At 40.3% G+C, this 27,401-nt stretch overlaps 1 protein-coding gene across 1 annotated transcript in view; it reads left to right on the top strand.

Annotated features, from left to right (window-relative positions):
* mboat2a (membrane bound O-acyltransferase domain containing 2a) overlaps positions 1 to 27,401 on the top strand; it is a 43,131-nt gene that overhangs the window by 4,606 nt on the left and 11,124 nt on the right. The window contains 2 exon segments of the mRNA XM_034133439.1: positions 21,142 to 21,287; positions 24,400 to 24,477. Coding sequence (XP_033989330.1) covers positions 21,142 to 21,287; positions 24,400 to 24,477 — 224 coding nt within the window.

Raw genomic sequence — 27,401 nt, 5'->3', positions numbered from 1 at the left:
ATCGCAGTATGGAAAAGTGTACTTTCACTAATGTGTGTGCTAGACAATCTACAACCAATAAGCTAACCATAATACATTTTACCTTAAAACCTGTTTCTTTAACATATTCTTGGTAAATATTAACTTTTTGAATCAGTCAATGTTTTTACTTTCAACAATGACCTTAAAAACCTTGTGTCAGCTGATTATTGTCGACAAGGAGTGTTGTGGTATTGTAGTGTAATGTGTTTATGTCCAGTGGCTGACACATTGCTTTACTTGTTTTCCATGATTAAATTACAAAATAAAGATTATATTTATTACAGCTTTGCTATTTTATATCAAAACAGCATCACCTCTATTGAGGAATATGCAGTCAGACATTGTTGCTTCAATATACCAACAATGTCTTCAAGATACTAGCTGGCGGTGCTACCCTGTGGTCACAAAAGGCTGTTTATGTGACATATTAGCTCTCAGTTTGTCACAGTCAACGGCCACATCTTTTATCACGATAACAAGCCCCCTTTTGTTGCTGCTGTTACATTTCTGCCAGGCTATTGTACTGTAGGCCTCGGAGCCCACACAGTGCAGAGGGTTCGACTCCCAGCTTTCCTTTTATCCACTGACAATTCCCTGCTATCAGCGACACGCGTCTCACACTGTAACATACCAAATGGGTCGGTTAAAATAAGTTTAACTGAAGTAGAAAAAACATGTATGGCCAAAATCGCCCTTACTGTAAAGATCAGGATGCTTAAAGGTCCCCTATTATACTGTTTTTCATCAATATATTATAGGTCTCAGATATATACAAAACATGTCTCTGAAGTGTTTGGCTCGAAATACCAAACAGATCAGTATGCCATAAACCCCTCTGTTTCAAAATTCTGTTACTTTAGATGAAAATAAGGAGCCACTCCCCTCTGAGAGATATTTGGGTAAAAAGAACACAATGGTGCTCTAGGAGGAGATTCAGGTGATAAGGTGGGCGGGTGTTACCTTGGTTGGTTATTGGCTAATTGTTACACAAGCCAAAACATCGTAATGACATCATAAAGAGGCCAAAATCTGATCATCTCATTTTCAGACAGGTTTTTATATAAATGGATCAGGACAAAAAGTGAGAGAATCTTTTTTCCTGAAACGTTCAGGATCTCTTTACACAGAGGAGACACATGTTGATGTAGAAAAGACATGAAAAAGTGGATTTTGCGTAATAAGTTACTTTTAAATCTCTTGTTCTTTGTAAAGCAATTGTATCCCATTTGTGCTAATGTTAACCATTCCTTTAATATGTGGATGTATTAAAAATAGTGGTTCGGATTTATGGTGCTTTGCCTGAAGAATCCCAACTTGTCTTCCCTTTAAGGTCCCCTGCTGCTAGCTGAGTCCCCAAAGCCCCTGGCTTGGGACCGCTGGTCTTACTTCTAAGCCCTCAGGTCTCATCAGAGTTCCTCTACCTCCCAATTGTCTTTAATAGTCCCTCTCTTGGGAGTCATATGCCTCCAATTGATTTCTTTCCCCTCAGCCCTCTCTAATGGAGTGCTCCTGGCTGATGCCATTTTTATGGTACACAATCAACGCAAGCGTGTGTGATTCCTCCTGGGGAATATGAAAAGACTTGGCTATGTTGTTAACATTACTGGGTGGTAGACAAGAGCAAAACAGAAATGGTTACTAACAGGCAGACCTTCATAAAGGTGGCTTTGACTTTATGATCATGTGTTTAATGAGGCTTGACTGGGTGGCATTTAATCCACAGAAAGAGTCAAATTGAGCGTGGAAGAAGAGTCAGTGTAACTGTCAGAAGGCCAATCAACATGTTTATCCAGCACAAATAGCTTCCGTAATCATTTTTTGGGATAAAGATACATTTTCCTAATTAAATGATTATGGTTCATTACACAATATTACAGTAGATGTTTGCTTGAGTGACCCCTTCTGATCTTTTTAAATATTTTATTTACAAAGCTGTATCGTATTTTATTTTATTTCATAAAGACTGCATTATATTGTGATACTGTAACAAGGGGATGGATTGCAATTGTTATAAAACTAATTATAGGAAAACCTTAATAGTATAAGAAATGTCCATAAGCATTCAAATCTGAGTTAAAAAAGTCTACTTTTCTATGCAATCAGAAAAGGGGGATCTGTATTTTATCATACTCACTGTAACATCCATCATAGCTCTTCCAAATCTTTGTTTGTATAGTAAATATTCATCACAATTGGATAGTAAATATCGCAATAATTATCTAAATGTTGTCACACCCCTATTCCTAGTCTGGAGCTTTAGCTGTTATTGTTGTATCAAATGTCAATATTAACTTTTCAGGAGATTTTTTGCTCCTGGAACCAAAACTAGAAGGTCTGCTTTCCTCTCGACACGCAGCATGTCCTTGTTATGGGTGTGGCTTCATTTCCTGCAAGCAGTAAAAGCAGTCATGGTATTGCAAAGCTATTATACTAAAAGCATCAATAACATGTCAAAGGAGGCCTGGGTTAAGTTATTAGCATTATGTAAAACAATATTGGTTTCTGTATCTCCTGCATTGCTTCGATCAAACTAAACATATAGGGTGGCTGCCATACTATAGATAAATATAGGCAGGGAAATCTGTGCATCTGTCAGTCCTCTTCTCTCTCAAGTGCTCTGCGTTTGCCTCGAAAGTGATGTCCACATGACTCAGCTTACTCACTCATTGGTTCTGTTGGTAATGGTGTGGTGTTATGAGGGTGGATTTGGTTTCTGTGCTAAAAAAGGCCTGCACTCTTAGAGTCGGCTTATAATACCAGTTTAATGTTTGCATGGAACGTCACATAGTCTGCACAAAGAACATTTCCTTCAGGGAAACATTTTAGTGGTATGAAATTACAAGCCGAGCAACATCTGATGTTGTAGATAAATGCTTACAAGCAAGCCCAGCCTTGAAGATTTGCCTCTTGATATGATCTGGCTCTCCCAGTTCATACTGTAGGTGTGTAGTTCACTTTGATAGCAGTTAAGCATTTTTAAATGAAATTTGTTAGCTTTTATGTTCAATTTCATGCCAGCCAGCTGTCTATAAATTCCCTGCAAAGCTCTTATGTGAAACAGCTGTTTCTTTTCTGGTGTATTCACTGTGCTTGGTCAGGGGTCCAATAGGATGAAAGAGATGCATCCAATATAAATGAGAGCACATGCATATTTAGTAATGTGACTTTGCACTGTCACTTGTAATTCCATTGAGGTAAGTCGGTAAAGGCTGATTCACCTTAACAGGGACAGATACGTTCTGACACAGTAACCAAGCCCCTGTCACCTTAATTCTCAGTGGCACTACGCTCCAATAAATAATCAATCTATTATTGATCATCCATTACTACTAGTTGCACTGTCATCTGAAAAGTTCAACCGCTAAACGCGGAATTGATTCACAATGTTTAGTCCTCAGGGCCTTCTGCCATCGATTCCCTTGAACCTGGTCACCTGTGCCACTAAAGTATAATCCATACTTAAAGGGGGATATCATTCAATTTAATGTTTTACATAGATTCTCTATATATATTCATTTTGAGATCTTTAAAAGTACAAGGCTGTACAAACATCATATATGAAAAATGTTTGTTTCAAGCCGTTTCTATTTCCAATCTGTGCAGGCCTGCTACTTCAGTACCTCTGAGTTCTGCTGCTATTTTAGATATCGAAAGTGAATGCAATGAAGTAACGACTCGCTAAAGTTGTTTCAGTATTACTAAGTCACGCGTTCTCTCTTGCAAGGTGAGAGATCAAAAACGTATCGTACATGAATGAACAAACAAAATGCATCTTGTAAAACTATACTGTATGTCGTTAACTTCTTCTCCCTGCTGTAAATCCCACTAATAAAATGGGATACGACTTCAGACGAAACATCTTCCAGTGGCTTTTAGGGCAGTAGATGCGGTCCGTCTTGACATATCCGAGCAGTACCATAGAAGAAAAACCACAGGAAGTTCACCCAGCCAGCAAATGTCAGTGGCTTAACATGCTTATGTAACAATAGCATTTAAAGTATTTTGTAACATTACATCAAATCCTTTCTTTAGTGCTGTGCTCAGTTCTGATACTTGAGCGTTATTCTAAGGTTTTAAGTACAGGATTCGGAGTGTACACTTTATACGGTGTCTTTATAAAGCCTGCACGCTTTACTTGAGATCAACACTTACTACTGTGTACTTGACTGCAGATTCTTGCAAGAGTGTGAAGTCAGTGAGTTGTAAAGATGTGGTGTTTAAAAGTTGTCTCTACACTCTTAGCACACCATTGAGCCCTTTTGCATATTCTGTGCTGTATCATAGCAACTGACTGCTTTCTCTTTTCATCGAGGTTGTGTTTGCCAATGCTGGGAATATTCTCAGTTTCTTCTCTTGAATCAATGCCATTTCCCCTCGAAACACACGCTATTGTTACAAAGTCACTGATTCAAACTGAGCAAATGAGCAGATAAAACACCTTTTAGTAACACTCTGGTAATGCTGACCTTTAGTTAGAAGAATGAGTGCTTTCACCGGGAAATGGCATGTTTGTAGTTAGAGGACTTGATGTTTTCAGATATTGTTTTTCATGTGTGTCATGACTTGCAAGAACAGGTACAAACAGGCAGTTGTTTGGGTACTAATGTGCTGCTTTACAAAAAAAGGCAGCTCTGCTAAATCCATCAAGCTCTTCTGGATGGAATTGAATAAACTATAATAATTCCCATGGGGGCTTTGTATTCATTAAATGATGCTTTTATATGTTTTTGGGAGATCTTGCCTCTATGATTAGACCACAAAATCACAAGCATGGAGCCCACTAGAGACCAGACAAATTGTTCTGTGAGGATTGATTTCTGTTCTTACGCAAGAAGTTCAAAGTGGCAGTTTGGCTTCTTCCACCATTCTTCAACCAATCCATTATTCCTGGCCAAGCATGCAGCAGTGGCCCAGTCATTTTGCCCTTACTTATGAATGTGAGTCGCACCATATAACTTATTATTTTAGTTTACTGGTGTTTCTTCTGGTCTATTGTTTGTGAGCACAGAACACATTTAAACCTTTTGGTCTCAAAATGTAAAACATATTCCCAAACCAGCTTCCCACTAATGTTAAACATGAAAACATGGAGAACAACAATAATAAAGACAACACTAGTCTGTCCTCTAAACTAGTAATACATGACTTAATCATTAACTCATTCTCCACCTACATTTACAATCATCAACTTCATGCAGCATGTTGGGATCTATTATTTGTGGCTTGTTAACCCTCTGCTTGGATTTATTTCTTTTATATAACCTGTTAAATAACAGCACCAAAGTATTGGTAAGGAAAGACATGGGCAGTTGGTGATTTCTAATATACAGTATACTGATCTAGCTGGGCACATTTCCAGGATACACGAGACCTGCATATGTAAATTGTTTATAGCCTTCCTTATCCAGTGACCTTATTTCACACTTTCATAGACGTATGCTGTTATTCTTTTTCACGGATGTCTGAAACCCAAGAAAACACAAGCTGTATCCACTGGCAAATCTGGATTGGATCCAAATCTCCTAAGAATACTTGGAAAAGTATCTATTTTTCTGTGTATCTCTGTTCGAGTAAGACATATTATAAATCAAATGGCTGTACCGCTGGCAGTTGTTTGCGAAGAGTTATGTGCATATCAAAGGAAGCTATGAAACAATGCTCCTTGCTTATATTTGTATGCCTTCACATTATTCAGCACTGTGGAGGAGACGTTTGGAATAAAAACATCTCAGAGAAGACATCAATCAGCAGGTATTCAATCAATGTATTAGTTTGTCTGCTACAAAATACCTTGTCATTGCTAACCAGACTGCATCTTTCGTTTGGACAAAGTGTAGGCTATTTCTAAAAAATATTCTTCTCTCTGCTTGTCTGTCTCTGTAATGATGCCTTTAAATACTGTGTGTAGCTGGCAGGTGTTTGCTATGAGTTGAACAAATCAGAAAGGCTAGCTCTGCACAGCTTCTTCTACACAGAATATTGGCTTTTTATGATGAAAATGTTCTTTATGCTTGGGTACATAAAGCCAAGGTCACAGCAGTGTTAACAACATTGACATTTCTTACCAAAAGCAGCCCTGTGATCTTTGCTTGAGTCTGTTGCACGTGTTTGAAGAAAGAAGACAGACACATATTGTGAGTGTGGTTCTGGCCCAGTGCTGCTGGCTACCTTGTGGGGAATGGCTGATTGTTTGGCTATTAATAGCCTGCCTGACTGTAGAGCCAGACTGGGGTCTGTGGATCAGCTCAGAAAGGAGGGTGCCACACTGCAGGCTTTACCACTCTGAGTGTGTGTGTGTTGTGTATTAGTGCATTCCTTTGAGCTGCCTTATCTGTGTGCCACTTTCCCATGATCTCTAGCATCAACACAACCACATATTTAGCCTTGTTCTATTCAGCAGAGAGGCTCGTGATTTGAAGGTGAATAACTTGGTATACTATATTGTCGAACTTCTTATCTTCATCTGGATTTATTTGCATGTGTGTGAGATTTGTTGTATGAGTGCTATGAACACGAATACCATTGTTCTCATAATCTGTAGATGTTGGGTACATGCTAGGGCTGAATGATTAATCGATTTGAAATCTAAATCGCGATTTGAAATGATGCAATTAAAAATCACAAAGCCTGCGATTTCTTTTACATTTTTCTTTTTTTTACATTTTTTTTCTTTTTCTTGTGTGTCAGTCATCCACACCAATCAGAAGTGCTGTGCTCCACATGTACCAGCCATTGTTAACTAATCAGAAGTGGCCCATGATAGAAGGTGATAGACAGATTGATCCAATCACCTGCCAAGTATTTTTGAAAGTGCCTGCCCTTTTCCAAATGGCTTCCAATGGAGCTTTCCTAGATGGTTTGGTGAAACAAACCATCTGAGTCAGGTTAGTGATGCTCCATCACATGTTTTACATCTATTACAGGGTGAATCTTAAACTGAAGCTTGACTTTAAAGGAACCCAACGGAAGTTTCATGTCAATTTAGTTCTTTCACTCGTAGCTCGGGCTGCGGGGGTGCTAGTGACGGGAGCACGTTGACACGACCTTCCTAGCCGGAGATATGGCCGCATTTTACAATAGTGTGTGTGTGTGTGTGTGTGTGTGTGTGTGTGTGTGTGTGTGTGTGTGTGTGTGTGTGTGTGTGTGTGTGTGTGTGTGTGTGTGTGTGTGTGTGTGTGTGTGTGTGTGTGTGTGTGTGTGTGTGTGTGTGTGTGTGTGTGTGTGTGTGTGTGTGTGTGTGTGTGTGTGTGTGTGTGTGTGTGTGTGTGTGTGTGTGTGTGTGTGTGTGTGTGTGTGTGTGTGTGTGTGTGTGTGTGTGTGTGTGTGTGTGTGTGTGTGTGTGTGTGTGTGTGTGTGTGTGTGTGTGTGTGTGTGTGTGTGTGTGTGTGTGTGTGTGTGTGTGTGTGTGTGTGTGTGTGTGTGTGTGTGTGTGTGTGTGTGTGTGTGTGTGTGTGTGTGTGTGTGTGTGTGTGTGTGTCAAAGGATGGGCTTGAATGGCAGCGGATGGAGCACTGTGATTTGGCTTTTGATTGAACGCTAAAATTATTGCATCATAAACAGTGCTAGTAATAGTTTGCAATATTGTGCTTTCCCTACATTTTGCAGCCTACTTCTGACTGTTCCTCGCTCCCTGCTCCATCCACACCCTTCCATCCACACCCTTCCCAACGTTTGCAAACACTCTTATGATCAGCTGTTTTTAATCCTCTTCAGGAATTAGACATCGATGCTCTCTCTGGCGCTCACCTCAAACACATTCTGCTGACAGCCGGATGTTTCTGTATGAGGAGGACTGTAGATGTGTACCATATACAGCCACTTTCTGAGTAGAATACAGACCTCGACACGAGTTGAGATTAACTTCGAAGACTTCTACTCCCTCCCTCCCCCGACTCTCGCAGCAGCGCCTTGAATCTGCATGAGTCATTGTGGACCACAGCTGATGGAAATGAAATGAGACTGTGCAGAACAGGACTGAAGCGTCACATGGCCTGTGCCTGGGGAGTGGGAGGGGAAGGAGAGGTAGTGACTTAATGACATGGAAAAAAGGGTTTTCTGCTAATGACCGTCTACATTTATCTCCCACTTTGGGCAGACACACACAAACAGATGCAGCCAGGCACACATGCACAGACAGGCTCCCACCAGTTGCCTGTGAGTAAGGCTTGGATGAGGAGCCACATACTGCTCTATGCAAAAAGGAACAGATTTAGTCTCTGGGTGCTAAACATGCAGCCACAGTGAGAAGGAGAGAAATATTATATATGAAAAAGAATCATACCTAATCCTGTGGTTTTATGGGTGTGTTCCTATGAAGGTGTCCATTACCTCTCCCATGGGAAAGTGTTCAGAATGACAAAGAACAGGTCAGACAAGCCGGTTTTACTGAGATATTTATCTGTCTTAGCGTCCCATGGGATCCTGATGCACAGAATGTTCTCACTCCCTATGATCATACACAGACTCACACAGACAACTAAAGGTTAGAAAGTGTCATGCATGTTAGTCTGATTAGATGAGGATCCTCTGATGTGTATGACATGACCCCTTTCAGACGATTGGATAACTATTTGAGTTGTCTTTATAGGCCTTACATAGAGTTCCACATGAATGCTGCAAAATGTTGATACTCTTTGTGTTTAACAATGAGTTGAATTTAAAGGGGACCTATCATGCAAAATGCACTTTTGTACGTCTTTTATACATGAATATGTGTCCCCGGTGTTCCAGGGAACTCACCAAGTGTCAGAAAACACAACCCTCTATTTTCCTCCATACCCAAATCTCTAAAAAAGGGGCTGCAACGGATCTGATAAAAACTGATCCAGATTTGAACACTTTACTGACGTCTGGAAAGTGGCGCTACGGCTATTGGGCCAACTCTCCACCTATCAGGGGAATGTGGGGTTGGGCCACGGCCGGCCATTGCCGCTCGAAAGCGCTGGAGACGCTGTAGTACATATGCCAGGCCTGTAAGTGGCGCTGTAGTCTGCCACAAAAGCAGCGAAGAAGACTTGGTTACCATGGTTACCCTTCTGTTTATTCTCTGCTGTGGCTTTCTTTCTCCCTCCCTGAGGCAAGCGTTTGCTCCCGCTGCTTTAATTCAATGCAATCCCTCCCCGTCGAGGCATGCACTGTAATTCTCTCCGGTTAGTCCACCAGCAGATGACAAACACCCACCTCTCCGCCTCTTCCAAGGAACGAGGGGACCGTGCGGCAGAGTTTCAGTTTCAGTTTCTTTCGCCGGTCAAGATGTCCGTTAAAGTTTAAATCTTCCGAATTAGAAAAGTGCCGGTCAAAGGTCTTCTTTGTTATTTATTGAGCTTTAAAACAAATGAATAACGACTCTATATAGGCTATAATAAAACACGGAGGACGGAGATCTCTTTTTCTCCCCCTCTTCTGACAGCCCAGCAGCTGTTCAGAGCGGCTCCCCTCTCCTGCAGGGGGGCGTGGTCAGCTGCAGCTGACAAAATCAGACCCGTAGACAGCAAACAACACATGGAGCGAAATGAGGCATGGCTAAAATGCATGATCTGTTTGGTATTTTGAAAACAGAAACGTATAAATATACCTTATATAGGTATGGCCCTACAATATATCATTTAAATATAGCATGATAGGTTTCCTTTAAGTTTAAGATTTTTAGCCACACAAGCAGCATAGTTTTTTGTATTGCATTGTCGGTCTGTTGGCCATTCAGTTGGACTTCCATTATGTTCCAGACTCAAAAATCACTTAAATATTGGAGGGATCGTCATAAAATAGCCCCTGACTTTTGATTGAGGGCCACCAGAAAATCAGAGGTCCCAGTAAACATATAGTAAAATATATTGACATCCATTTGCTGGATTGACGGAATTGTCATTCTATCCAGATGAGTTATAGTGACTTTACCTTAAGAGCCATCATCTGGTTGACAATTTTGTTTGTGAATGAAATATTGTGACAACTATTGGATGGTTTGCAGTAGGGATGGGAACAATTAATCGAATATTCGAAATTATTCAGGTATTCGAATATGAGAATATGAGTTATGAATATCTTCTATTGTAATTATTATTTTTTTGGGAGGGGTGCCTAAGTTGATTACATATTATCAAATGGAATAATTCAATGTATACGACAGTGCCATAGCTAAATGTGTTAGGTCTAAAGGTGTGTTTTGCTCCGCTCACCGGTCCCTCACAGCGGGCAGAGCGGCAGGTGCTGATCTCTCTCTCTCGCGTCCGGTTATACTTCACTCGCGTTTATGTCCAAATCCATCAGAAAACCAAGTTATGTTTTAAGCATGAAAGCTGTAGGCCTATAGCTGTCAACTGTTCAAACTGTGATCACCAGTTCAATACATTTGACAAATTCGACTTGGTTTCTATACTTATTTGAACATGTATTTATTTATTTTCCAAATTAAAAAAAAAAATGTAATCTTTTTTTGTACCATTTTTTTCCCCCACATTTTTTTAATTTTTTTATATATGTACATTTCGGTTAATCGGTTAACCGTTTTTTTGGGGGTCGAATGTTCAAATATACATTTGCTATCAAATTCCCATCCCTAGTTTGCAGTACTATCTGCTACACATATATTGCAATGTGTTTCATTAAATTATCATTTAGCATCATAATATAGTCTATGACATCAGCCTGAGTTGTACTGCACTGATCTGTGTTTATTGCTAATTCGCAAATGTTAGCATTCTAATAAACAAAAGCTGGCATGCTGATACTGTAAACTGTACTTAACTTTAAGAAAATGAACATGGTTAACATTAAACCTGCTGAGCACGCATGTTAGCATTACCACTGTGAGCAGCGTTGTGAGTTATGCTGCTGATGTTAGCATTTAGCTCAAAGCACAGCTGTGCCTACTCACAGAGCAGAGCTGACAGTCTTATTCTTATTTTTATGGAAAAGGAAAGACGAAGCTATGCCCAGAGGAAACATGACTCGTCATCCATCTGTTCCCGCCTGCGCCATCACTCACTTCCTTTTTCTTCACAACCTTGCTGCAGCTGCACTCCAGCGTGACATAAGTTAGATGTAGACACGAGCAGGAACATAAGTTGAAAAGGTTCCTTTAAACGTTGTAGCTACAGTAAAGCCCTTCTCTTGGTGCTAATTTCATACAAACATATATAGAAGAAAACAATGGGAGTGGTATTTGAAATAAGAGAAAGAAAATGAATTAATGGGAAAGTTGTGTGATAATAAAATGAACATGGGCACGCCTCTTGCCCTGAGGGGCCTTCATGTTACTCCCCCGCATACCCTCACATACAGAGAAATGCAAACTGTATTTCCGTCAACAATAAGCTTCAGGAAGCTTGCTTATCTCTGCCTTCCACCGCATCCACAGTGACTTCCTCCCTCCTTTTCAGCAGCTTCTTCCCCTCTGCCAGTTTGTGTGTCAGTCTATAATGTAGTTTCTTAAAGCTGAGCTGAGCCCTGTGCCACAGCTGCCAGGAGGAACTGCCTGACAGCTTATTGCCCTTAAGCGCTAATCGCTCACTGGCGCCTGCCACCCATCAAAACATCTGCATGTTGTCTGTCTCACTTCCTCTATCTCAGAAATCCATACTCACTGTAATGATATAGGATTGATTTGCGAAGACACTATCGTCTGGAAGATAAAGCAATCATGCAGAAGAGGATGGGAGGAAAGAGCTCTTATTGTAGCTAACGGGTGTGTCCTCGCTAAGCCTTTTTGGAGAGGTTTATTTGAGCTCTTGGAGTTACTATTGGGCCAGTGGGGGTTGCTAACTTGGGTGAAAAGAATCGTTCTCTATCCTCTGCCAAGCAAACTTTGACAGTCAGACTGGCTGGTTACCAAATCTTAACTGTGCAACCTTTGTTTTGACAAGCCTTAGTTCGCTAGTAATTGAATAGTTTTATAACTTGAACCATCGTCCCACATAAAATTCATTCATATTTTGTCCTCACACCCTTCATTTATTCCTAAACTATTTAGTTTTTGGCCAGTGACAAGTAAATGGTTTTGCTGCAGTGCATTTATCGCTAAAATTGTACAAACTGTTCTCCAGCGCAGATGTTTCGGCCTAAGATTCTGAAACAAAAGCAGCACTGTACCCAAGGGTGAAGTTGACTTCAGAGTTAATCAATAATGGAAGGGAAGATCCATGTAATATGAATGAATAAACAACGCACCCTGGCACTGGAGGGCGTATATTGCCAAATGTTTATTCAGTAAACTACCATCCCAACACCGATGACAGTTTGAGGGAAAACACATTCAACCTTGTCTCTTAACAAAGCCTTTAAATATCAAGAATGATAGTGTGCATTCAGATCTTATTGTTTTTTGTCATGCAGTGCATTATCTTAAATTACTAGGCTAACACCCATGAGTCTTGAAATATCACAAGTCTTTGCATTTATGTGAAAGGCATCCTTGATGTTGGACCAGAGTCACAGCCGGGATGCTATGTTGTCAGTTCACACAGTTTAAAATCACATCTGTGAGTGGAATGTAGCGAGTGGACTAGCATGTGGTCTCATTATATAACTGCTGCTCAGGCCAAAGTAACAGGTGTGTTTACTTTGACCATTGAAGTCTCAACTAATGGCATTCATTTCCAATGTCTGTGTCTCCATATCACAGCATTTGGTGGTTCTAGTCAATTAAAATCCATTCAAAAACATGTGTAAGTACCTTTAGCTATACATATGTTTACATGCACAATGAAAAAAACTGTTTTGGGATGCAAACTTGTCACCTTTTGGCGAAATTCGCCGTTTTGAATCCAAAATAGGTAGTTTGTGTGATTCATGTAGATCTGCAATACAAATATTTTTGGGGTACGGGTCTGGGACCCGGAGTAATCTGCGGCCGCGAGCTGTTATGTGCCATCATGACACGCATTGTGTTATTTTTTTATATATTATAATGAAGCGCGAGCTGTGTGCTCGAGTCTTCCTGCCTGTCGGCAATGCTCATGGATGTATAATAAGGCTCTGCTGCTCCGGGATGAGGGTCTAGCTTCAGCAGCTACATTACCTACGGGTGCGTTCGTTAATATTAACTGTACGGTCCGGAGTCACTGTGGCACAGACTGGACTGCTGGTGAACAGCTGTTAGAACGGGCCGTTCAGGTGTTCAGATCAGAGCTCCCTGTCGGAGCGGCAGAGCGTGATGTGCACTGAAAAGTGTTCCTGTCGCAATATTATCGTTGAGCTAGCTAACTAGCATACATTGTCACTATCTGCTAACGTTAGCTTTAGCCTTCGTTTTCAAATAGTTTTTTTCATAGGCTATAAACGGAGGTGGTATAAGTATATATCTTGTACTTGAGTAAAAGTAGAAGCACTCAGATCTTGTACTAGAGTAAAAGTAGAAGTACTCAGATCTTGTACTAGAGTAAAAGTAGAAGTACTCAGGTCTTGTTCGTAAAAGTAGAAGTACTCAGATCTTGTACTTGAGTAAAAGTAGAAGTACTCAGGTCTTGTACTTGAGTAACAGTAGAAGTAGAAGTCCTGCATTCAAAATGTTCCTCAAGTAAAAGTAGAAAAGTATTCTCATCAAAATATAGTTAAAGTAGCGACAGTAAAAGTAGTGATTGTGCAGATTGGTCCATTTCAGAATAATATATATGATATGTTTTATAATGATTGATCATCAAAGTGTTCTCAAAGCTGGTAAAGGTGCAGCTAGTTTGAATGACTTTGTATACTGCAGGGTAGCTTGTGAATTTACTCCAGGTGGAACTAAAGTCTGATTTAACACTTGATTATATTTCACATCATTCATCCACATCTGGAAAGTAACTAAAGCTATTAAATACATGTAGTGGAGTAAAAGTACACCATTTACCTCTGAACTGTAGAGGAGAAGAAGAACAAAGTAGCAACACATTGAAATACTTAAATAAAGTACAAGTATCTCAAAATTGTACCCAAGTATAGTACTTGTTGAGTTTATGAACTTAGTTACTTTACACCACTGGCTATACAGATAGAAAGACAGCCTTGCACAGAGGCATGAAAATACATTTTCAAAATGCTCAACAGTCCTGCCAAAATTATAAACTGACTGCTACACAATTCAAATAAATGCTTTTATACATTTCTATTAGATGTGACTCTTTGGCGTTTCTGTTATTATTAACTGCTTTAGTTGTTCTGACTGCTAAAATCCTCTGTTATTCCTCATTTTAAAGCCGATATTCCGTGGGGTCGGGGGGCTCGGATCCTTGTCACCTTTTTCATACCTGATGAGTTTGCATCCCTGTGTAGTGATCTAGGGGGAAAAAAGATGCTGTAGTACTCTTTAAAGTTGTTTGCCATTTTATTAATCATCACATTTTTCTGACTAGCCACAGGGCAAAATACAATCAAAAGTGTGCTTTTTCACAGTCCGTCAGTATTATTTCCATTCATCTCAATCACACCAAAGCTGACTCTTTGAAAAGCTTGCTTATCTCCTCTTATCTTATGATCAAACAGAGATTGGCTACTTACATGTTGGGAGTCAACAGTCATCAAGCCATTCAACATGTTTTTCATGAATCCACCACCTCCAATTATTTTACTTTTCAAAGTAATTATTTATACTTCATAATCAAAATGTTAAAACTGTAAAATAGTCAACTTGTTCTTTACACGAATAGCTTAAGAACATACAATTCTTAGTAGATAAATTGCTGTGTCCAAGCTTTTGCCACACATTCAGTTTTCAAGTTTTCACCCACGGCTGAAATCTGCCTCAACAATACAGTTTCTCTTACACGCTCTTCCACTCTCCCACATGAAATTCCTTCCTTACAAAGCGTGCGCTGATATCCAGGGAGGGGCTGATTATGCACTCTCTTACTGCCAAGGCAGACGTTAGAGGTCTTTGAGTTCAAACTTTACAAGCTCTTTTTTGATTTAAAAAAACAAAACAAGCTATATTAGATTAGTTAAGATTTAATGTGTTGATGTCATTGCTGTGGGGTGTGCACATGAATATGCATGGGAAAGCTTGATTGATACCTATAACCATCTCACTATTTGACATTTCCGGCTATTTTTCGCCTCTGTGGCTCACATTGATAAATCAGTGACTGTATATGAGTGTTTGCTGGTTTTGCAAATTAGCCAGTCTTTCATTAAGTGTGTGGACGCAGAGGTTGGCAAGTCAGCTTTTTATTTAAACAACTAGCAATGTCCTTTTTACTAAGAGAGCAGCTTGAAGTAATCAAAGCGTGAAATGACATCCAAAGCGGTGGATTGTGTAAGCGCTGTTTGAAAATGAGGCTGCCGTCAAAAGGGAAGCCAGAGGAGGTCTATTTGATGTGACGTGTTGTCATTACCAGGGCATCATATTTTATTTTGAACACTTTGGAGGAAGGCAATTGCAGTTGAACCTGGGTCTCATTTTCCAGATTTGTTACTTACATCTACATGCTACCACTGGCTCAGATAATTAAAAACAACAAAATAAGTTACCATAGCTATGCGGATGACACACAGATTTACGTAACAATTTCACCAGGAGATTATGCTCCAATTCAAACACTGAGTAAGTGCATTGAACAAATCAATGACTGGATGTGTCAGAACTTTCTCCAATTAAACAAAGATAAAACTGAGGTAATGGTTTTTGGAGCCAAGGCAGAACGTATAACAGTTAGCGCTGAGCTTCAGTCTGCAATGTTCAAAACAACAGATAAAGCCAGAAATCTAGGTGTAGTCATGGACTCTGACCTGAGTTTTAACAGTCACATTAAAACAGTTACTAAATCAGCCTACTATCACCTAAAGAACATATCTAGGATTAAAAGACTAATGTCACAGCTAGGGATGGGTACCGAGCCCCGGTATTAAACGGGCCCCGGGGCTGAATTATTAAAGACCGTGGTACCGTTAAGCTCCGACGTTATCGGTCTTTTTATCGGTACTGGAGACATCTAAAAAATATGTCATGTGTATTATTGCTACACAAACATTATATTGCAGTTTTAGTGTCGCCAACTCCGTTTCTAATACGCAAAAAGACTGCAAAATGCGTCATTTTTAGTATTTTCGATCTCTCCAATCCAGACGAGAGATCTCTCTCCCCCGCCTGCTTGCGAGGGGGCGGAGCAGTTTACACACACGCAGCTGCTACATGCAGCAACACACACACACGGAGGAGATGGCGGAGAGAACGCGCTCCGAGGTGTGGTTAAACTTTACCCGTCTCGCTCGTTGCCTAAAGTGCAATAAGAGTTTAGCATGTCAGGGCGGTAACACGAGCAATTTGTCTAAACATCTTGCAAAAGTGCACCACGTTCAGACGGAGAAATGCACCGGGTTCGACTGTCTCTCTAGTAGCTCTGTAGCCCCATCCACGAGTAACGTTTCCACGTCAGGTGTTATGTATGCTAGCAGCAACACACGGAGCTAACTCAATGATTCAAATATGGGTTAATGATTAGAGGGAACTGAGTTATTTAGTTTGTTAAAGTTTCAGCCATTCTGTTCTCAGTTCTGTCATCAGATTATTTAATATGATTTGTTAAAACGTTGTTGTTTCTGTTGATGTGAAATATTATGTATTTCATTTAAATAAAAAGCAATGTTAGTTTTGTTCACAATTTGTTAATTTTCATTTAATCGTTTATTTGAATAGGGACAATGCACATTAATGAACACTTTAGACAAATAATGCTTCAAGTAGGGTGACCAGGTGACAGAAAGCCACAAGTGGGACAGAGAGTATATTTGTGTGGGACATGTAAATGTAATGTTGACGCATGAACTGTCAACGGGGGGGGGGGGGGGGGGGGGGGGGGTACACTGTGGACCTCTGTCGCCTGTCAGCGCAACTTACATAATGCCGTTTAAAACATAATCATAATGGCAGAAAAGCGTTTTGGCCAATCAAAATGAAATATGCGGGCAGTGGCTCAGTCAGTAGGGGCTTGGACTGGGAGCCGTAGGGTCGCTGGTTCAAGTCCCTGACCAGACCTAAATATGGAGTGTGGACTTCTACTTGGAGAGGTCCCAGTTCACCTCCTGCCCTGCCGTGGTGCCCTTGAGCAAGGCACCGGACACCCCCCTTCCCGCCCCCACTCCCATTGCTCCCCGGGCGCTGTACAATAGCTGCCCACTGCTCCTAGTACTAGACTCCTTGTACTAGGATGGGTTAAAAGCAGAGGCCAAATTTCACTGTGTGAGCTGTGTGCGCTGCATGTGTGACCATTAAAGAGGGTTTCATCCCTCCCTATTCTATTCTTCTTCTACATCGTCTCAATTTGCGGGACGCACCAAAAGTCGTGAAAATGCTGTGCAGTCCCGCGCAAAGCGGGACATCTGGTCACCCTAGCTTCAAGTGTAAATATGCCGGATTTTAGCTTTGAGCTAATTTCCATCCGTAGTCCCTGACATACAACATATAGTTAGTTTACCTCATTTTTCTCTCCAAAAGAACCGATAAGAGTACCGTTAAAAGACCGGACCGATAAGCGGTATCGATAAAAGTAGTAGTACCGTTAAAACCTTAACGATACCCATCCCTAGTCACAGCAGGATTTGGAAAAACTTGTCCATGCTTTTATCTTCAGTAGACTGGACTACTGTAATGGTGTCTTTACAGGCCTCACTAAAAAATCTATTAGAAAGCTGCAGCTAATTCAGAACGCCGCTGCTCGAGTCCTCACTAACACTAAGAAAGTGGATCACATCACTCCTGTTCTGAAGTCTTTACACTGGCTTCCTGTGTGTCAAAGAATAGATTTCAAAATATTGTTGCTGGTTTATAAAGCTTTGAATGGTTTAGGCCCAAAATACATGTCTGACCCACTGCTAAATTATGAACCATCCAGAACTCTCAGGTCTTCAGGGACTGGTCAGCTTTCTGTCCCCAGAGTCAGAACTAAACATGGTAAAGCAGCATTCAGTTATTATGCTCCAAATATCTGGAACAAACTCCCAGAAACCTGCAGGTCCGCTGCAGCTCTTACTACTTTTAAATCCAGGCTGAAGACTTTTCTTTTTGCCGCTGCTTTTAATTGAACTATTCACATCTTAAACTGCACTGTAACTTTTAACTTTTATCCATGTATTTTTTCTTTTAATGTTTATTTTATTATCTTTTCTTTTTAATGATTTTAAATGCCATTTTCATAATGTCTTCCATTTTTGTAAAGCACTTTGAATTGCCTTGTGTTGAAAGGTGCTATATAAATAAACTTGCCTTGCCTTGCCTTGCCTTACTAGAGTTTGCCCAAAGTGAGTCAGCAAAACGCTAGTTATTTACACAATGAGGAGGAGATTCATTTTGACCTTCTGCTTACTACAGTATATTATTCATGGTTGAATGATGGGTATAGCAGCCAGTCTGAATAAACACTGGCATTTATTGACACAAGTGTCAGTTGGGTTCTTTGCCTTTGTTCCATATCTGCCAAACTGATGACTGGTAGTTTGCTTTAAGATACCATGGAAACAAGGTCTGTAGCTAAAACGACACACCTTGATAGCAAACAATGGCCGGGGAGAGCTTAGATCTTGTTTGCTTTTCATTCAGCTCCTGTGGCACCATGTTCATGCTCACAGCCTTTTTTATTTAGGTACTCCAGCTGGATTATTTGTTAAATATTGAACAATGCCAGCCACGATAATAACCGAACAAAGGAGGCCAGCTCCTGTGCTGTGTTTGTGCCCCTGTGAATTCATGTTCACAAAACCCCCAATATACACTTCCAAATGCCATCTGATATGATTTAGGCTAATGCTGCAGATGATTTGTTGCTACATCTGTTAGTCATACAGACTAAAGGACCTACATACTTAAGGCAATATCCGTCCCTCTCTCTCTCCTTAATCATGCAGGATCCATAGATAATGGATGATGCTCATGGTGTCTGTAGCCTTTCACTGCGAACTGGCCAGACGGATCTGTGTTAACATGACCTATATACACGGGCGGGCCATTGTGCTTTCAGACATGCATCACTAAGCGTGACATCAAACAAACATGAAGGGTTTATAGTGGATGAGTGTTCATTTCACCCTTTACAGTATTCAGTCTATTAGTCGTGTTTTGCCTCTGCGTTTCCTGCTGCTCTTTTGTCCCTAATTAGCCTTGAAATACTATGTCATTTAGAAATGTTTAAAAAAAGGAGCTTACAGTGTATGATCACAAATGTGAGCTGATGTCATTGCACTAGAAAGACTGTTCCTGCATTGCAATTACTCATATTGGTCTTGTGTGTTACGTCTGTGTGTGTAATTTAAATTTGTTACGGGAGATTAAAGGCGCAGAGAGCTCACTTAGAGCAGAGAGAAATAAAGCTGGAAGCTTTTACTTTGTGCTTATATATGTGTAGTATGTTGATGTGGGGTATTAATATGTGAGGCACATGGATCATTAAAGGGAAGACACATCAAACATCACTGAGTCACAGACACATCGCTGGGTATTAATGATGTGAGTGAGCGATAATGAACCAGACTGTCTACAGAGAGAGGAAGGCCCTGCTCATGATGGTAATTTAAAAAGCCTTAAGGTAATCACATTTACAGGATAACACAATCCAGTAAGATCAATAGAACATAATATATATGCTCCTCCTTTCCCTTTTACTCCATATGATTTAGGATAGGAGGAGATAAAGTTGCGGTCCAATATTCCTTTAACTTAGGAAGGTTCCTAAAGTAGAAATATCTTATTGGCAGCACTGATAAGAGCTGGACGAATGTTCTGTATGCTAAGGAAAGGTGCTTATTTCTTATATCCTTTAACATAGATAACACTGGAGCATCATTTTCTATAAGAAAGGAGAATGCTGAGAAGTTCTGTTTTCAAAATGAATCCTTACTTACATTCTCCAGCATTGAGTTTGTCACTGTACTCATTTTCTATGTGTTCTAAATAAAGTCTTTCTCAGTCCTTATAAATTCTACTTTACATATGTCCTTGAACTCATAATGATTTCCATTGAGGTCAAAGAAAAGTGGTTATACAAATATTTGTGTACTACTTGGCCGCAGGCAAAGTGTTAATCAAACAGAGAGGTTTTCATTGTCCTCCCGTCGATGGATCAGTCAATCTCACTATTGTCTGGAGTAAAGCCTCTTTGCTGTGCCATTTGGAGACATTAGGAGATGAAACAAGGTCTCAACCCAGCTTTACTAGGACCTGTCAGATAGAGTAATACATGTGTTAATAAAAAAGGACTATATTGATATGAGTGTTTTGGAGAAAACCTTCCCATGGAAGTAAAGACCATACAAATGATACAATTGGCAATCCCATCACAAAGTTGTATAGGCACACTACAACATCATATTACTGAACAATTATCTACATATCTTCTTATATTAGAAAACACATTCATTGATCAAAGAGAAAATACTTTAATTAACAATGTGTCTCATTTGCTTATACATACAACATCTTTAGATTTCTAGTATAGATAACGTGCAGAGACTTTAATAAGGGATTTTTTGCTATTTAAAAATGAATGACCTTGAGAAATAAATGTTTATTTATTTTTTATATTTTTTTATTGAAGACACATAGAAAAGACATTTGGTACATTGACAGAGACCACAGTTCAAAGCTACTAGTAACCATTTAGTTTCTACTATTGTGCATCAATTGACAAGCCATACATGGTTAATTTTCACTTGAAGGCATACAGTATTTAAGCCATAAATGTTTAGATGTGCGAAAGAAGTAAGCCATTAGCTAGCTACAAAGACTAAATAAATACCTAAACAGCTATACAAAATCATAACCTGGATCTCTCTGGAAAACCACTGTTTGCTTGTGGCAATCACATTTCTATTTTAATTAGCAATGTAATCCTCAGTGATTACATTCCTACCTTGGGGGACCATTCAGGAACAATTAAAGTGAAAGAGACGTGTAATGCTACTTCCAAGCGATGGACATCTGGTATTTACCTTGTTGTTTCACATTTCTGCTAATACCCCATGTATCTCTTTAAAAATGTCACAATGCTCCATATGTAATGTCCCTCATATAGAGGTCACTTGTGAGGTTTGCTGTCTCCGATAACATTATTGTTTGTTTCACCAATGCTAGCATTTGGCATAGCTTTGGCTAGCTGATTCATACTGTACTGATTACATACACCTGTAACACTGTCTCTGTGTCTCTCTGTGCAGGTTAACTTTGTGGCATGTCAACTCTTTGCCCTGCTGATGGCTCTGTGGTTTCGGCTCTACCTCCACCCCAGTAAGACCAGTCCTTTCATCAGACATGTGGTGGCCACTCTGCTGGGCTTCTACCTGGCCCTCTTCTGCTTTGGCTGGTGAGTCACTCCGCTGTTTATCAGCTCTTTACTTCTCATCACTATCTTTTTACACTTCCTTTTTCATGTCATGCTATTGTAAATACACGATTATGCTGCTGAATTGTTTAGAAGGATGTTGTTAATCTCACGGTTCAGGTTTTGGTTTATGAAATATCATATAATGTAAATTATTGCTTTATAAGTAAGTGTAATGAGGTGTCCACTTCTGCTTTAGTTTATGATACCATACATTTCCAGAATGCAACTGCACTTGGAAACAGTCAATTAAGCGACTTTGCCAAATATTTATTCAGTTAATTTATTAATTTAATAGCTTTGGCAGGTTATTGATTATGAAAATGATATTCCTTTACACATAGGTGCCATTATAGTGTATTGATATGTTTTAGCAAAAGCGATAACACCCTTGGCAAACACATTTTGTGACTTTAATCCTTTAAGAAAAGGCCAAATCTGAAGAGACTGAATAGCAAAGTCCATTGGTCTTTCAGAATGGGCTTGCTAGCGTTAGCAGTATGCTAACAGATTTAAGTTTTATTATTGACCTACCAATTAGTTTACAGATTATGAATTATTATTGTGTCATAGCGGATAGTTGTCTGGAAAAATACTCTTAATATGTGAGGAGTACTTCTTTCATTATAATAGAAAAATAAAATGATCAATCACTCCATTGAGTCGGCTGTTACTTTCTTCTGTCATCAACCGACACCCTTTTCCTTGTTTGTTTCATGTCTGCCCTCATCCTCCTCCGTCCCTCCCTTTTGTGCCAGCCCCCTCGCTGCCCTTCCCCTCCTTATCCTCCCTGACCCCGTCCTCATTCCTCTCATCCGCGCCAAGCAAATGGGTCGATAGGGCAGTAAAAGATATCCAATTATAAAACTATTGCCCTGTAACAGACAACCCGCTATACCTCTGGCAAAGTGCCTCTCAATGGGCCATCGAGTGTGTGTTTGTATTAGATAGCAAACCTCAGAAACATTAGCCAGACCTCCACCTAATGGGCCAAAATGCTAACCAGGTGAAATGTTACTTTTTCATCGGGTGATAGGGTGTTATATCTTCACCTCGCCGCCAGACGGTTCGTGTACATTATGCAACTGACACTGAGCCGTGGTTGGTTCTTGTTATTTGTTGTGGCTGAGAGAGGTGATGTAGTAAAAATTCATTCCTGAACCAGAGATGAAACTATTTTCCCATTCAAGAGTCGCATGACAGTGACAAACTGATAACATTTAAAGAGGTTTGTCCTTTACTGATGTGAGTAGACATCAGAATTTGATCCACTTCAAATGCTTGAAGTGAAATGCAAAATGTTAGGCTGCTTATTTTCCTAAAAGCTAGAGAGTATTTCTCTAACCCCATTGTTATCAGTATTATAACATTAGGTATACCGTAGGCCTATTCCTTCAATACCTTAGCAATACAGCAGAAAGATGTGTACAAATAAGGAACTGAAACATAGTTAGTAAGATAACACAAGTAAAATGACTGTATTGTACTCGCTGAGCTGTGAATGGGCACTGTGAAAAACTGCTTTGCATGAGAGAGAAAAGGGACAGTGTTCTTTTTCAAACAAAAACAAAAGCCATTACAACATATCCTGTATGTTTTAAATTAACAACATATGAAAAACAAAATGAAATTATTCTGTACACAGGACTCTTGTGATGGCCTTGCTAACTTGCTGTCAGATCAATCTTCTCATCTTGAAAAATGCCATTTATCCTGACATCTTCCTTGTCCAAATGGACCAAACAATCAATAAGTGTGTGTCTGTGAAAGCCTGCCAAAGAGCTTTATGTGCCAGATCAATTAAGATAGAACCAGCTGCTTGAAATCTCTATAAGCAGATACATTTAACTAAGGTTGTATATGATACTTCCTGTGCCTGGTGCAGTGCTTAAAGCCAACTACTCATTTTAGACACCTATTACAGGAATTATAGTGTTCATATCACTTCAGTTTCTGATTTTAGAATACAAACCCATATCGTGATGCAGAGGTTGAGATGAGCGATTTAAAAAGACAGATGTAATTATTTGATAAACTTCTCAAGCAGAGCAAGGTTACAGTAACTTAGAGCGGTGCACATGATGTTAATTGTTTACAGGATCCCAAACTGTTTCTGCCAGTTTAGCTTGCTTGTGTGAAATGCTTGAATGCACCCACAGATACAGACACACACACACAGACACAATGTTTTTAAACCTTCGTTGCACACGCTCTGTTCTTTCTTGGAGGGCACCTGGCTGTAGCCCTAGAGGATCTGCTGCAGAGTGTTGGTTTATTTTAGGATCTATTCCCTCTCTGTCAGACGCACATGTTTGTGTTTGAATGTCACTGGAGAAAACTGTTGAAACATTTCCTCTGTCATCTGGCGCTCAGCTCAATTTAACTTTTGCAGACATGCTAAACGATCATGTTAATTGATACAGGCTAACCTGTCACAATGTATACTGTCTTAAGATATCTTTTCCCTCTACCTTCATCTGATAAAACTGCATTATTTCATTTGTTGAGCACAGTTAATTCACCCCGCTTATGATCCTTGTTCCCTGCCAACCCCTGATGCCCTCACCATCTTTGTTGACTCACTGCTAACACAGTGTGGCGTCTCTGGCCTCCTGGAGGGCCTGACGTTGGTAGCATCACACACTGTGCCCTTCAAAGACCCATCTGGTAGCTGTTGAACTGTGTGTTTGTGCATGCCTGTGTGTATGTTTTTACAGGGGGAGAGATTGGTCAACATAACTCGGATTTTGTTCAATTCACACACAATCATGTCTCTGTAAGGGTGCGATGTATGGAATCTTGCATCTGGAAGGCATTGGAAGTCATTCAGGAACATGGTGAGGTGGTGATCGTCACTATCCTGCCCAGATGACATATTCCTGGTTACACACATGACTGATGGTGTAACTGTGGTTTCTTAATGCTGTTGTTTCCTCTTCCTAATGGCTACTTGGGATGATGAATCAGGATGTGGATTGTAATACAGAATGACGAATGGGCACGTGTGTTAGAAGGAATATGTTTCCCAGTAAATGACAAGAAAATGTTTAAAGCTGAATATAAGGTCACTCAATTAATGTATGTGTCTTTGCAGGTATTCCCTTCATTTCCTGGTGCAGACTGGTCTGTCCTACAGTGTGATGATCTTCGTAGGCCTGGAGCACATGCACAAGTAAGTGCAAACCACCCACACAGAATTGTGAAACACCTCTCCGTATCCTAAGTAATAAACCTTAAAAGGGCAAGTTGAAGCATGACAAAGACATTTGTCAAAGTCGGTAACCGAAATCTTCTCAAATGTAAGATTTGATGTTAGATAACGTAAATGCTTCATCTCGGCTAACTCTGACCAATCTTGTATTAGCGTCATTATTCGTTAGTCTCGGGTTTTTTGGAGGCATTCGAGCCTGGGTCACCATGACGATGATTCTGCCCCCGGGCTCCCATCTGTGACCATGGCTTATCAAGAAAACTACACGAACGCACGCACACAGACACACACATTGCCCATGATTTTATTTTATTTTTATTTTTATATTCAAGGTTATAAGTGCAGGTGCAAACAGAAGATGTTCCCTCTGGAGAACTTGAAATAGATTCTAGCAGAACATTAATCACTAAAGCAACTGCCCTCTGAAAGAAAGGACTCAAACTCAATGACATTGACCCTTACATACTGACTATGCCACTTAAACATAAAGGAGTGTTTTACTTCAAGTCATATAACTTTATTTCTAGAAGTTTAACAAACTACAAACTGCTTAAGTGTGCTTTTAGCCTTGGGGTTTGTCCCTCATGTTGTGTGTAGATAAGCTGCTCCTTTTACAGTAGCTCTTATGAAAATGTGTGTCACCCAAACCCACACACCTCAGTCGCACTCAGATATAAAGTTCCGCTCCCCCCTTGCCTCCCCCCCACCGGATGAGGGTGGAGCTCAGGGGCAGAGAGGTGAGGAGTACCACAGAGGCAGGACTCTCTGACATGCTCATGCTTGCAGAGGACGTTGAACCCACTGCTTCAGGTTTTTGCATAACAAATGGATGTTATCTTAGCAGCAGGTTGTGATTTACATGGGGCCGTGTGCTTTTGGCTACTCGGTGTTTAACGCAGGGCTTTTGCTCTTTGAACTGCGCTTGTGTTGGTTACATGGGTAGACGAGGCTTTCTAATATATTTAAAGATGTTCATAAACAAAGGATTTTTGGTTAGGATTTGTTTGCCTCCTATTGTTTATTTTAAGGTCCCCTTTTTAAAAGAAAGAGGGAACTGTCAATGTAAACCTGAGGTGTAAATGTTTAATTTCAGGCTTCTCTCTCAACAAAAGCAGATGTGAAAATATGTCAAGTTGAGAAATGGGCCTTTGGTTAAACTCTCACCTTGCCCTATTTTATAACACCTTCTCTGGAATATTACATGTCCTTTTAACCCTGCATTTTAATTCCTTTTTTTTTTTCAAGTTGTCGCTTTCTCTCTGCCTTTCTCTTTCTCGGTTTGATTTGTCTCTTTTTATACATCTTTTTTCTTATCTCTTGTTTCAGAACCAGCCATTTCTTCTTTTTATAGAATAGCACACTGTAGCCTTTGCTAATGATAATACTGCTGACAAGAGATATGAATGAGTATAAGGCTGATTATATACACTTATTTCCAATAACACCTTGCACAATGGCACTTGCTGCACATCTGGAGCGTTCCCTGAACAGCAGCACTGTGGCGGGACTTGTTGTCTCTATTTGTTGTTTCCCACTCAGTTCTCGGCCCTTGTGGGTAAGTGTAGAGCGAGCGCAGTGTGACAGCTTTATAGAGTTGCAAAAAGCTCCTTTTTTGTGGACTGTGTGAATGTGAACCCCGGCTTAGTGTAGCTCTAGAGTCTAGACTAACCACTTTGTTTGACTGCTAGGTATCATATTTCATGCTATTCTACTCTCTTGCAGCTCTAGATCTCTTGCCACCCTCTCACACAGAATTGACACCGCAGAAGCAGCAAAGTGCAGCCTGCTGGGGGCTGCCATACAATTTATTTGGAAAATGCGGCCAATCTGAAAGTTTGGGATATGTTAACCCATTGCGCAAAGGTGCGGCGAGAGAGTAACCTCAGCCAACCTGTAAACATGTTTCTGTAGCTGCTGTGACATGTTGACATGTGTCACGAATACAAATATTCCTGCTTGAAACACATGAACATGCCCCCTTGCTGTAGAAATATGTCATTATTGTAGTGTGCACTTCCTGCAGATAGCAGACAGGGATAACTGTGAGACAGTAGGCTGTGACAGTAATACTAGTGCCCTCTTATTTAATATTAAAGAAACTCAGACAAGATCTAAAAAAATAAAATGATGTGTTGCAGAAAATATTCATTTTTTCCCCTATAATGTGAATCAACCTCTAGGTCAGGCAACGTCATACAGGCCGTGTTATAGTATCTACATATGTCTCTTTATTACCTGAGACATTAGGGTCGACTGATTTCTTTACTGGAAGAAGGACAGGTAATGGTGACAGCTGAGACTTTTCCCTCTACATTATTACCAGTTTATCAGCCCAAAGCACTTGGCAGTACAGATGCCCTAAACATGAGCTGCCACTCATGAAACCACCCTATAGACATCACCAGCTTCAGTTACGACCAACGCCTAAGATGAGGATAGAAAGGAGAAATTGTATTCTATCTGTAACATAAGCACGCCGTACAATTCGATTTCATATTTATTTAAGGTGTGAAAGCATGACTGTAAACCTGACGGTGTACAAATGAGTGACTCGCAGACACGAGATGAAACGTATGGAAATAAAATCTGGATCCATGTATGCATTTGAGTAAGCATGAAGTGTGCCTCGAGGCATTTATTCAATGTACAGTACACAACCTTATAGAGAGTCCTCAGACATTTATTTATAGCTGGTTTTCCATTTTCACCGCTCCATGTGCAGTATGCATCCATACCTGCGGCTCAGCCCGTTGACATGCCAACCGCTGTCCCGCAGTGGGAAGCCAGCCTTTTTTTTCTTTAGTCTCAGCCCCGTCTGATGCCTCGAGTGAAAATGAAACACCCCCCTCCGAGCTGTGAATTACACAAACACAAATCAGAGGAGG

Source organism: Trematomus bernacchii, unplaced genomic scaffold (genome assembly GCF_902827165.1).
Source record: "Trematomus bernacchii unplaced genomic scaffold, fTreBer1.1, whole genome shotgun sequence".
Lineage (NCBI taxonomy): Eukaryota > Metazoa > Chordata > Actinopteri > Perciformes > Nototheniidae > Trematomus > Trematomus bernacchii.
Note: the sequence above shows the minus strand (reverse complement) of the source record. Positions and strands in the feature narration are given on the sequence as shown.